At 45.3% G+C, this 12,481-nt stretch overlaps 1 protein-coding gene across 2 annotated transcripts in view; it reads right to left on the bottom strand.

Annotated features, from left to right (window-relative positions):
- Window positions 1-3,354: 3,354 nt before the first annotated feature.
- Window positions 3,355-12,481, bottom strand: part of Tmem159 (transmembrane protein 159) — an 18,008-nt gene continuing 8,881 nt past the window's right edge. Inside the window, exons 3-6 of one of the 2 annotated variants that reach the window (XM_028764285.1) lie at window positions 8,843-9,011; window positions 8,226-8,364; window positions 4,461-4,598; window positions 3,355-4,159 (exon numbers count right to left, since the gene is read on the bottom strand). In XM_028764285.1, coding sequence (XP_028620118.1) covers window positions 4,481-4,598; window positions 8,226-8,364; window positions 8,843-9,011 — 426 coding nt within the window. In that variant the 3' untranslated portion in view covers window positions 3,355-4,159; window positions 4,461-4,480. The remainder of the gene's footprint in view (window positions 4,160-4,460; window positions 4,599-8,225; window positions 8,365-8,842; window positions 9,012-12,481) is intronic. The other variant, XM_028764286.1, reaches the window with a different exon arrangement.

Here is a 12,481-nt window from a genome sequence, read left to right as displayed (position 1 = left end):
CTGCATAAAGCTACAGTTCTCGTGGTGTAGCCCTGGTTGCCTTTCCAGTGAGCTGGACAGTGTATAAAAGGCCAGAAGCTTCTATGGCATGAGGCTAAATTAACCTAGCCTTGATTTAGATGCCATGCTTCCCGGATGAATTCAGCAAGTCCCTTAATTTCCAAACCTTGGCTTCTTCTCTAAATGCCCGTGCTTAGGAACAATAAGCAGGCAGAGGAAACTAATTGGTCTGCTCATGAACAGGAGGGTCTACTGCTTCTAAGTGCTGTGGGAAAGCACCTTGAACTTGGCTGCGTTTGGAGCAAGAGTGTTTACGTAATCAGAAGTGTGTTTTGAAAAGCTCTTGCCTAGTAGCTGAAAAGCCTCCCCAGAAGGGTTGCACAAAGCACTGCAAATATTCCCAAATCTTGAGTCCCAGCGGAGACCCTGCCCTAAGCCAGCAATCTACTTGACACATCCTCTTGGTGTCAAATGACACAGCTGGACTAATAGGAGCAATTTGGGATGTGGGCTTTTCCACAAAGTCCCCATCTCAGGAAACAGTGTCACTAGCTACTGCCACCTACTAGTTAAAGCTAAATATCTACCTGTCAACGTTGTGTTCCCCTTTTCTTTTCTGCCTACACCAACCCACCAACCAACACCTCTAGATGTCCACACAAGAAAGGTCTTCATTCCCTTCAGCCTAGTGTAAGTCAAATCCACAGCCATCCTGTGTCCCCAGACTTTGCAGACTTCTTAAGTGACCCACCTGTCCCCAACCCTTCTGCTGTGAGCCACAACAATCCTAAATCTGATCTGGGCATAGATTACAATATAATCCAAATATAATCTATAATCCAAACCCTTGGGAGGCTGGAGCAGAAGGAGCTAGAGTTTGAAGTCAGCTTTGACTACGAAGTTCCAGGTTCATCATAGCAGTGCCCTATCAGGAAAAAGGAAGGGAGGGAGAAATTAGGGGAGGGAGGTTTGGAGGGAGGGAGGAAGGGAGGGAGGAATGTGAGGAGAAGGAAAACAGGGAGGAGAACAGGGCAAGGGAGGAGACAGGCAAGTAAAAGAAAAAACGGAAAAGAAATGAGCACTTGGAGGTCTGACCACATACAGGAGCCTGCAGTATCTCCCCTCAGTGCTGTGGTGTGGACCCCGTTCCTTCTCCACACGCATTCTTACCACACCCAGCCACACTAAGTTCCTTTGACCCTTCAAGACTTAGGGCCACTTTGCCAACCTCCAGGGACACCTCCCACCACAGCCATAGGGTGACATGCTTTTGGTTACAGAGCAGTCCCTAATCTCTGTGGCTGCAGTGGCCTGGTCTTTAGCACCCTTTCTCTTCTCTTCTGTGCACTCATTACAATCTCTTACAGATTCTAAGGGAGCCCGTGATCCACCTCTGGTTCCCACGCCCTCGTGTGACCTTCTCCTTAGTGTGGGGCATTCCCAGGACTACTTCTAAAGAATAGGAACCATGATAAGATATGTGATTGTGAATACACATGGCAGTGTTACTCAAGAAATGAAATACATGTCTTGATAAGTCTCTGTTCCCTTGGTGTTTTGAAAACAAGAGACTGCTGCTTTGTGAGCTGGCCGGAGGAGGCGGACATGAAGCAAGGAACTGGGGCCCTCGATCTGTAGCCCTCAAGGAATTGGATGTGACCCATGGCCATGTATACTTGGATGTAGATCCTTTCCCAGACACACCTCAGAGAAGATCCCAGGGCAACTCTGCTAAAATTGGTATGTTCTTTTATGTCAATAGTTGTTGCAGGTTATTAATCAATAATAAATAAATAAACCACAAATACAATTGGTAATTGACCCCAATCTTGGGAACAAGGCCAGGGACCTCCATGTTCCACAAGACTGGCCAGCAGTGTACACAGGTCAGACCCTTGCATGAAGTAAAGAGATGTCCAATAAACAGTAACTGTTACTACTAATAGTAACTAAGACCTCATGATATTGATAGCATTAAACAATTCTTGTTCTCTAATGGATGGATCTCCCTTTAGGATCAAGTGCAGCTGGACAGCATAGGACACAGAAAAGTTGAGGGCTTTATGTCCTACTAGGGCCAATGGCATCAGTTGTTTCTCCCCAGCAAACTTCCTTTTCTTCTGATATTCTTTTGAGAGGCTCCTTCTTTCTCTCAGACTCCACCCAACTGTGGGACCAAAGCAGCTGATCTGGCCCCTTTCCCCATTCCCAGCTCTTACACATACACAGGGCATGTGAGCAGATGTAATACTGGCCACTGCGGTTGGTCACATGGCCCTGATCTGTCCAATCAGAGCCAAGCCTAAAATCTGCAATGTACTACTGGTATAGAAAGTACTCAGTTCCAGTCAAGTACTAAGTACAACAAAGATCTACAGAGACTCTTGTGTGGGACAAACTTGCTGAAAAAGCAGCTCACCTCACGGCAAGGAAAGTGAGGTAAAATCACATGAGCTCCAGCTCCTCACAATGCAGAACTTGCAGACAGCCTGGACTATAAACAAGGTCCTGTCTCAAACACATTAACAATGATCTCCCCACTATTGGTTCAATGAACCATAACCTCTCCACGTCACTCCCATCTTTTTATAAATAGCTTTGAGTTGGGTGTGGTCTCTAACAACTAAAAAAGCTCTGTGCTGAGGCTTAAATGTGAGATGTCCCCAAAGGCTCATGCGCTCAGCTCCTAGTCCTTGCCAGGGGCCACCCCTGAGGTGGTCAGCTGGGCTCAGTTTTCAGTCCTCTAAGTGCTTCCTGACCACGTGAGCAGTGACTTGCTGCCATACCATTCCCACCACAATGGGTTGCAGCCCCATGAACTGTAAGCCAGATAAACCTTTCTTCACTAAAGTTGCTACTTTTTGGGTATTTGATCACAGCAAAGGGGAAAAGTAATTACTGTCCCATAGTACTCAGGAACCACTGTAAAATCAACACAGAAATTGTGGGTTTTTTTTTAATGTGTTTCCCAAGGTGCAGGTAGAAAAGCCTCAGTGACCAGACCATGGTGCTAGTGGGATAGAAGTTAGTCTTAGAGAACGGGGCTTAAGGGGAAGAAGTTAGGTCACTGGGGACTGCCCTTAAAGGGGCTATTTGGACCCCAGCTTCTTCTTTCTGACTCCCAGCCACCATGAGGCGAGCAGGCCTCCATCATGCATTCCAGCCACGATGTGCTATGCCATCACAGGCCCAAACCAACAGGACTAAGGAACTCTGTACTAGAACCTTGAAAACCATGAGCCCTACTTTTTCCTTTGTAAGGATGATTATCTCTGGTCTTTTGTCACAATAGCAGAAATTGGATTAATGCCTATATTGACATATGGGAATAGGTAGGAGAAAAAAAAACATAGCAAGAAGCAAATAAATATTTAATAAAATACCATAGTAAATGAAGTAGAGATCATTACACAGGCGTTGGCTTGCTTTGTAGTCTTCAGTATGCATTTGGTTTTATTGGTTTGTTAAGAAATGGCTTGGCAGAAGCAAACTCTTTAAACAATATTAACATATCAAGTGCAAATATGTCAAAGATCAAGGCACGCAATAGACTAGGCCTTGAGACTTTTCCTAAAGGACTCCTGGCCGCAGGGTTAGGACAGCTTTTCAAGTTTTAAAAGATCACGATTTCCAAATGCTGATGCTCTTCTGATAAAAAGTGAGTAAGCACTGGCTCTCTTTGGATTATTTTTTTAACCTCTTATTTCAAATGACTGGGAAAAAAAAATCTCCTCTTCATCCCTGCCCCACCTCCAAACTGCAACTAAACTTCAAATACAATCTATCTTACCCGCAGATAGGTCCTGGGACTCACCCCAGAGGCTCTAACGGTCAAGCTTCCCAGTTCTAGAAGCTCACCACTCTGCTAAGTTCAAGGCTGCAAACTGGGGAACCGTGAGGGGTGGGGAGGCCACCCTGGCTACTGCGGGAGTTTGGACACAGTGAGTGGAGACGCAGGGCTCCCGTCCAGCCCTATCTCTGGACTACAGTCCTGAGAGGTGAGGGGAAGAGCTCTCCTCTCGATGCTTAGAACGCAATCTTTAGTTCCATTTGGCCAGTCATTCCTCGCCATGCCCCTCAAAGTCCGAGCTTTTCAGACCCTGTGAACTTCATAGCCAGCTGACAGTCAACGTTGGCATTTTGCAGTGTCGGTGGCCTGCTGGGTAAATAAAAAGACAAAATGGTTAGCTCAGGAGCCACACTGAGAGTGGCCCAGCACATGTGCAGCACTTTAACGGGCGTTTTCTGTGAGCTCCTGCCATAGAAGGTGAGAAAGCCGGACTCTCTTTTTGAGCTGGATTGGCACCTGACAAAGTTCCGGCTAATGATGTGCTTTGGGGGAGAATGAGGAAGAGCTCTAGGGAGAGGTTTCACTTGAGAGAGGGTTTCTCATGCTCCCTTGCACGCTTGTGCACCATCTCACAGGTTCCCCTCCCCCGGCCCTGAGCATAGGTTTATACCTGGAGCTGTAGCAGTTATCTTACGGCCACAAGGAAGCAAACCCGTGGGCTAGGAATGGCAGTGCAGAAAGGCAGAAGGCGCTGGGTATGCTGCTGACACCATAAAGTGGTTGTACCAGCCCTGGGCTGTCTCCATCTCTTAAAAACAAAACTCTATTTGAGTTAGTATCTACCTCGAGAGATTTTGTTTTTAATTAATTGCTATTAAAAAACATTTCTACCTGGTCACAAAACCAGGAAACTTTTACTCTTCTTACTCTTTGTAAGCAAAGATGTGAGGAAACACTGGACAGTCTGACAGGCTCTGTAATCCTAGCTGCCTGGGAGTCTAAGGCAGGGAGGAGATTGCAGTTCCAGGCCAGCCTGGGCAAGAGTAAGTTCAAGGCCAGCCTGATCAATTTATCAAGAGTTTGTCTAGAAATTTGATAATAATAATAATTTTAAAGACCTAAAGAATGTTTGCCTCAGATGCCCAAATTCTAGATTCTACCTGTGGTATTGGGTTCAGTCAGGTGTGACGAAGCCAGGCCCACGCTGGCTATTTTGTGAGACCCACTGTGACATGGGGCAAATGAGTTGAGTGGCTCTACAAAGACACAAGCTGCCCAAGCACCTCACTTCTCCCTTCCCCCAGCCTGCAGGCTCTAAGAAGTCTCTTCAGGTCCTTTGACATTAAAACTATCTACAGAGAAGATCACAATGCACTGTGTACAAACTGTCTAGTGTGCTTTCCTAAGTACGGCCATCTTAAAATTTGTTTCATTTTTCAAGAAGAAGAAAAAGAAGAAGAGGAGGAAGAAGAGGAGGAAGAGGAGGAGGAGGAAGAGGAAATGAAGAAGAAGGAGGAAGAGGAGGAAGAAAAAGAATTGTGTCATTTTTGTATTTTAAGGTCAAACCCATTAAGTCATGGGATGACTTACTAGCTCCTCTTTCTTCTCTTGTGCTTTGGGTCAGTCAATGAGGGACTTATGTTTATCTTGAGTAAAGATTTTCCTGATATAAGCGTTCTCCAAGGGCACCTAATTTACCATAACTCTTCGTTTCCAAGACATCACATCACAACCACACATGCTACAGATATAGTTTGAGTGTATTATTAAAAGAGTGAAAAAAATCACATTTTCACTAAATGAAGCAAGTATCATCACAGAGTACTGGTATACTATCAGAGAAATGTCCACAGTCCTCTGTAGAAGAGTTTCCCCTTCGCCAGTGAAGCTCAGGCCTCTTCAAAGATTCCCTCTAGAGCATGCTCCAGTGGTACAAATGCAGGGTACAAGGGCCAGCATTGTTACTTCCATCAGAGTATAGAGTTAGGAGATCTATGACAGCCAGGGGTGGCACTGTGCATCTAAGGTTCCAGCCCTTGGAGAGGAGGCTGAAGCAGGAGGATTGAAAGACTGAGGCTAGCCTAAACTATATCAGCCCTAGCCATATAGCTAGAGGTGGGAAAAATAGAGGAAGCTAGTGATAAAATATAAGGCAGTGTGACCTGGATAGATTCATTTTGTTTGTAAAATGCAACCATTTTTCATTAATATATATTTTTTATACATAGGTAATATTCTTCCTTTTAAGTGAATAGTCAGTTTTGTAGTTGCTGTTATAATTTCCAGTGGGACTATTATCAACGTACTGAACCCATTCCTTGGATGCTTCAATAGCCTTTGGTAAAGTAAAGTAAGTCTAGAGAACAAGAAGAGAATCTCTGCTCAAATGGGAACAGAGGGCCTGATGGCTCAGTTGGGAAGAGGAGAACCAAGTCAAGCCTCTCCACTGACAAACACATTCTGATTTTGCTTCTCTCTTCTTTTTAAAAGCACACTTGTATATATATATACATACACGTGTGTGAATACACATGCACTTGCGTGTATACACATACATGTGGATGTGAATGTACATACACTTTTGTGTGTATACATATATGTGTGTGTATGTATGTGTATGAGAGAGAGAGAGAGAGAGAGAAAGAGAATGAATATGCACATATGTGTGTACAGGTACACTTTCACATATATTATCCTCAAGAACACTAACTCTGATTAGGCTAAGCTAGCTGGCCAGCAAGCCACAGCAATCTAACTATCTATGTCCCCCCAGTGCTGAGATTACAAGTGTCTGGGATTTTTATGTTGGTTCTGGGACTCCTGACTCAGATCCTCTGGCTTGCAGCTTCCACTGAGCACCTATATTATGCTTCTAAGTCTTAGCCCAATTAAAGCAGAGTTCAAGGGCAGGGAGGGATTTTGGTTCCAAAGCACTACCTTCCATAAGCCAAATAGGGCGATGTGCGTCCTTTAAAACTGATAGTGATCAGAGCGACTTAGGAGAAGCTGACTATGAATCCAGGGATTATCAATTAAGCAATCTTCTGAGAGCAGGCCCTGAGCAATTTAAGATCACAGATCCATCAACATGTGGAAATGACAGGCTAGCCTTTTGGGGGAAGAGGGAAAATGCTGGGGAATAAAGCCAGGACCTTGACTATCTAGACAAGTGGTAAGAGAGCCTTTTGTTAAGATGCTCAATGGCTATCCTGTAAGAAGACTGAAGTGCAGGGTACTAGTGGGTTTTTAGAACATGGACTGGCAAATCAATCATTGCCTGAGGGGGGCATATTTGGCAAACCATCTGTTTTTATGAAGTCTGAATAAAGTTGTGAAATCTGAATAAAGATTTACACAGCCAGACCTGTTTATTTGTTTAATATCTGCTCTCATATTACAGTAACAGAGCTGAGAGGCTGGCCCTTGTGTAAATGGCTTAGAATATTTACCATGTGTCCCTTTGCAGAGATTGTTGGTCTACGCTTTACAGCCACTTTATATTTTGGTTGAGAGTCTTACCAGATTTCCTGGACCAAGGTTTAAGTCTCTTGACTTTCATTTTCCTATCACGGAATGAGGCTCACCCCTAGAGTTACATGACATGGGGCTGGAAAGTGCTCGGTAGAGACTCTGGCGCTAAGTCAATATTCAACAGGCCTCAGCCACAGCCATCAAATTAGCGAGAGCTTAGGTGAAGAACAAGACAGACTTGGTACATGGGAACCTAAGAATCTAAAATCGATACAGAGCACAGAAATCAAGGATCAAAAAAATGGCCTTTGAAAATCACTTGAGGAGCAGGGAGTAGCACATTACAGTTTGTCTCCCAAGCACTCCAATGCTGCTGGGTTTCCTCCAGTATCTAAAAAAGATTGCTGCTCCTCCAGTCAAGACCCAGGCACCACACTGGGGGTGGAGGGCGGAGGGAGGAAACTCTACATAGTAAACATGAGCTATATTCAATATGCTGGGAAGCTCACACTGTGATGAGCTGAGGAGACCAAGGTAAACTGAGGACGGCAGCTTCCCAACTCCCAAATTACCCTGGGAGGTAGGTGTGGCAACCTGACAGGTGAGCCTCTTCCTTGTTTCCCTCCCCTCCAACCCTCCTAAACTCTGGTCCCTTTTGGCCTTTGTAATTTAAATAGACATCCTATTAGAAGAATTAGTAACTGCCTAGGAAGCTACTACAGCACTGAGAGGAGCTTTATTGGTGATGGAGCAGGGCGGGTAGCAATGTTTGTATGTATGTATGTATGTATGTATGTATGTAACTCTACTGTAAATGTGTAGCTGACATGAAATGTCTATGGGCAACTGTGAGGGATACCTCTTTCTTATAATTTGGCTTCTAGACATCAAGTGGGATTAAAGGGTTAAATGTGTGAATCCCCCAAATGGCCAAGATTAAGTTAGTCCATTGACATGTATTTACCTGGGAGAAAACCAGTAGCTCATGAGGCAGGAGACTACCACGTAGGACATCATGGCTATCCCCGACAAGGCAAGCGACAGGAAGCCCAGGCCACAGAGGACGCAGAGCAGTGAGAGACCGAAAACAGAGATGACCAGGCCTAGGAGGAGAGCGTGGTTAGGAGGTGCCTTCATCTAAAGCAGGCTGAGAATGAGAAGACCCAGCCCAGGTTATTTAAAATGACAGCTGACTCAGATTTTTTTGAAGTCAGGGTATTTCCCATACAAAAAATTCACATTTCTGACATCATGTAAAACAGTTATAAGTTCAACACCTGAGTAGGCATCAGCTTCTGGCATCAATTAGCTGGGCCTCTCCTTGCCTCGTTCCCTACTGTTGGCAAACTTTATTACACTTGGGGTCTCTGCTCATTTTGTTGCCTGTCCAATTTAAGGCTGAGAAGGAGTGTGTTATGTCTCAAATCACAATAGTGTGGGGGATGCACACGGGAGCCTGTGTTCTAACCACTCTGACAAGCTGTCTCGGACTGGAAAGGGGAGCCTATGATAGAACGGCAGATGGTCAGTAAATACTGTCCAGCTTATTGAGTTACTTCCCAGTGACCTTGAGTAGCATACCTTCCAGTAATATGGCCCCCATAAGAGCACCCAGGGAGGTGAGCACCACGATGAGCAGGAAGAAGCCAACAGGGATGGCTGACATGGTAACAAACATCAGCACGGTGAGAGCCAGGAAAGGATGCCTGTCCAGGAACCGGCCCACCGGGGACTTCATAAAGGCAACCACCTGCAGGCAAGGGACAAAGAGCCAGGGTTGATTGCTGTGCCCACATCTCAGACTGGGCTGATCTGCCCCAGCTGTAGTAAGAACAAGCTAGACTCAGAGGCCTCTGACAAGTCAGAGGCTCACAGGCATCAGTACCAAACATCACCCACGACGTGAGGCACCTGGCAGCAATACAAGGCAGCTGTGGGAAGGGTCGCAAGTGTGAGGTTCTTACCCAAAGTCAAGTCCGGTGAAAAGAGGAAAGGGCACATCACCACCCTCTTGCCTGACACAGGCCCTCTCAGAAAGACACCCTCTTATGTGTGCAATGTGTGTACGATGTGCCTACTGTTCCTCAGGCAAGGTTCTCATGGTCAAGGTCACCAAAGAACGGAGGGATTAAGTCCTAGATATCCAGCATCACCCAAGAGCTTATTGGAGATGGAGAACATGAGGCCAGGTCTGGTACCTGTTGCGTCCAATCTTGTTTTTCAACAAAAGCAGGAGATTTGTGTGTATGGTGAAGTATAAGATGCAATGGATTAAATGGCTTATTTGGAGTCACTCAGTTTCCAAGGGGCAAAGCCCGGATATTCAAAGCTAAGATTTTTGACTCCAAATGCTAAATGCCTGCAATGGCTTGCCACCACACCGATGCTTTTATGGCACCAACTGGGCGTTATAGTGGGCCACGGCCTGATGATGGCAGCCATATGTTGTTTTAATAAACAGGTCACTCTGCTTCGAAAGGCTATGGAATGGAGAACCAAACTCCGAGGAGAAGGCTACTTCAGTGCAGAGCTGGTCTCAGTCAACCCCACAAGGATGAGTAACCTCCTTACTTTTCAGGTTTCAGAGCTCCTCTCTCTTCATTACTGGTGTTGAAGCTGATTCCTTGAAAGATCCCATCATTCAAAAACCTTCCTCTAGAAAAGTAACCACCAACCCAGCTACAAAACCTGCAATCTATAACCATGACCTGTGTGCATAAGAACTTGGTGCAACATTGGTGCACATGCTTTGGCAGTAACCACTTTATGATTGGATTTAAGGCTCACTCCGCAAGACGAAACCCATGTTTGACACTGCTCCCATGGCCAAGAGCCTTGACTAGATAGACTGTGGGCCTTAGGGAAAACCAAATACTACTGGTCTGCTAAAGAAACAGCAGTAGAATTATTTCTAACTACATTCTGCTATCCTCACAGATCAGTGCCTCACTCAACCGTCATCAGAGAAACATCCTCTTGCAGTATATGGGAACTAATACAAAGACCCATGACTGAAAAATGTACAGAAAATAAGAGATAGTGGAATATCCAGTCTTAAATGGAATGTCTTCACCAAGCCCCTCCTCTCAGGGCTCAGGGAGCTATGCAGAAGAGCTAAGAGCCAGAGGAGATGGGAGACTCCAAGGAAACAGTGTCTTCCAGATATAACGGGACTGATGCACATGTGAACCCAGAGACTGTGGAAGCATGCATAGGGCCTACACAGTTTCAGCCTGGACAGCATCCCATAACTGAGAGGTGTAAGTGGATGCTGAAGATCTGGGAGGAAGAAGAGGAGGAAGAAGAGGAGGAAGAGGAAACCACAATGAAATATTTTGTATGATAAAGAAATTTTTTTGCAATAAAAAAACACTGCAGGAGGAAAAAAGTGGAAGCTGTGGTGGGGTGAACTTTCCCCATCAAGCACTGGTCTCTCCTGTGTCTTATTCCTTAGGACACTGGAGGCTAGAGGCTAAGATGAAGCACTGTGGTTAGAAGTGCCTCTTTCCACTGGGTGGCTATGGCATACGCCTTTAATCCCAGCACTTGAGAGGGAGAGGCAGTTGGATTTCTGATTTTGAGGCTAGCCTAGTCTATGGAGAGAGTTCTAACACAGCAGGACTATATAAGAAAGAAACCCTGTCTTTGAAAAAAACAAACAAACAACCAAAAAAACAACAACAAAAAAGTGCTTCTTTCCAAACCACATACTTCTCGGAGAAGCAGGTTTCCATCCAAACAATGGTGGCAATTTGGGGGCTACTTGAAAACAAGAGTTTATAGCTCAGGTAATGGCAACCAAGCATGGGCTCACCTTGTTTAAACAGATAAGGCCATTTAAAGGAGCCACAGACATTGTCTCAGGGTTTGAACACTGCCTCTTAAGGCATGGCAAATTTCACTTCCCAGCACACCACACAATGTCTTCTAGCCTGCTGCCTCCCGAGCTCTTATGGTTCAGCAGTCTAACAATAGGTACACACAATAGGAATCACCTCTGAGACCATACTACTATGCTAAGGCATTGAAGGTGAGAGGGGGCCAGTGTGGCTGTGGAACCAACCAGAGGGTACGCTGCTGTCGGAGCTGTCTCAGGTTTTGAAGGCTCTCCAGGTCTGGTCCACTTACATCTTCAGCAAAAGTTGCTTCTATCACCTGACAGGCTCACCTGACCCCTCTTAATCCCAGTACTTAAAAGGATGTCAGAAAGCACAGTGAGTGAGGAGGGCAGGCATTGGAGGAAGGCAGCCAGGAGTGTCCAGAGTGTCTAGCTAATGAGACACCAGCTCATCAGCTGCATGTGGCCAATGTGACAGATAGCTGGGCCTTTTCACTGATACTGAATTCAGTCATGCGGGTGGGGTTGGGGGCTTCAGGGTTGTTCATGGGAATCTGTTTTTTTTTTCTTTCCAAACTAAATTTTGTGAATGCTGAAGAGAGAGTAATTATTTTCCATGAAAATCTGGCACCTGAATTGAGATGTGTTCTGTGTGTTTGAGGGGTTGGGGTGGGGGGAGGAAGAAGGAAACTAGAATATTTCATTAATAATTTCTTATAACTACAGTCTTAAATCATATATTTGGGATATATTGGGTTTCTTGAGATAGTTTATTAAATTAATTCCATGAGTTCCCTTATGTTCAACTTGAGATGGAGTTTCACTGTGCAGCCCCAGCTGGCCTCGTTACTGGAGTGCTAGGACGATAAGTGAGAGCCACCACCCGTGACACATTTCCTTTTAAAACAAAAACATTCAGATTATATCTGTGACTCAAATATGTCTGTTGGATTATGTAAGCTTTATCTCAGAAAACTAACTAAAATAAGGGGTAAATTGAGAGCGTGTGGCCAGGGTGTGACAGACACAGGGAGCAATATAAGTTACATGAACCTGGGGTGAGTGTGCAGGGGGTGAGTGTGCAGGGGGTGAGTGTGCAAGGGGCAATGGAGATTTTTCAGGAAATTGGGCAAAAGTATGACTGGCCAAATCTGGGCCAGTCAGGGAGGGGAGAGATGTAGCCTGAAGGTTAGATGACAAAAGAGGACTCAATAGGACCTGGGGACAGTGTGACATGGGGATCAGAAATGAAAAGACTTCTAGTCCTCAGAGAATACCCCCTCTGTCAGAGCTTCTTCTGAGTCTGACCTCTAAACATCCCCCAAACAGAAGACCATTTAGAAATGCAAAGACACTGTTTTTAAGGAGTCTGACAGTTAAGG

This window comes from Grammomys surdaster, unplaced genomic scaffold (assembly GCF_004785775.1).
Source record: "Grammomys surdaster isolate TR1022 unplaced genomic scaffold, NIH_TR_1.0 142, whole genome shotgun sequence".
Classification (NCBI taxonomy): Eukaryota; Metazoa; Chordata; class Mammalia; order Rodentia; family Muridae; genus Grammomys; species Grammomys surdaster.
Note: the sequence above shows the minus strand (reverse complement) of the source record. Positions and strands in the feature narration are given on the sequence as shown.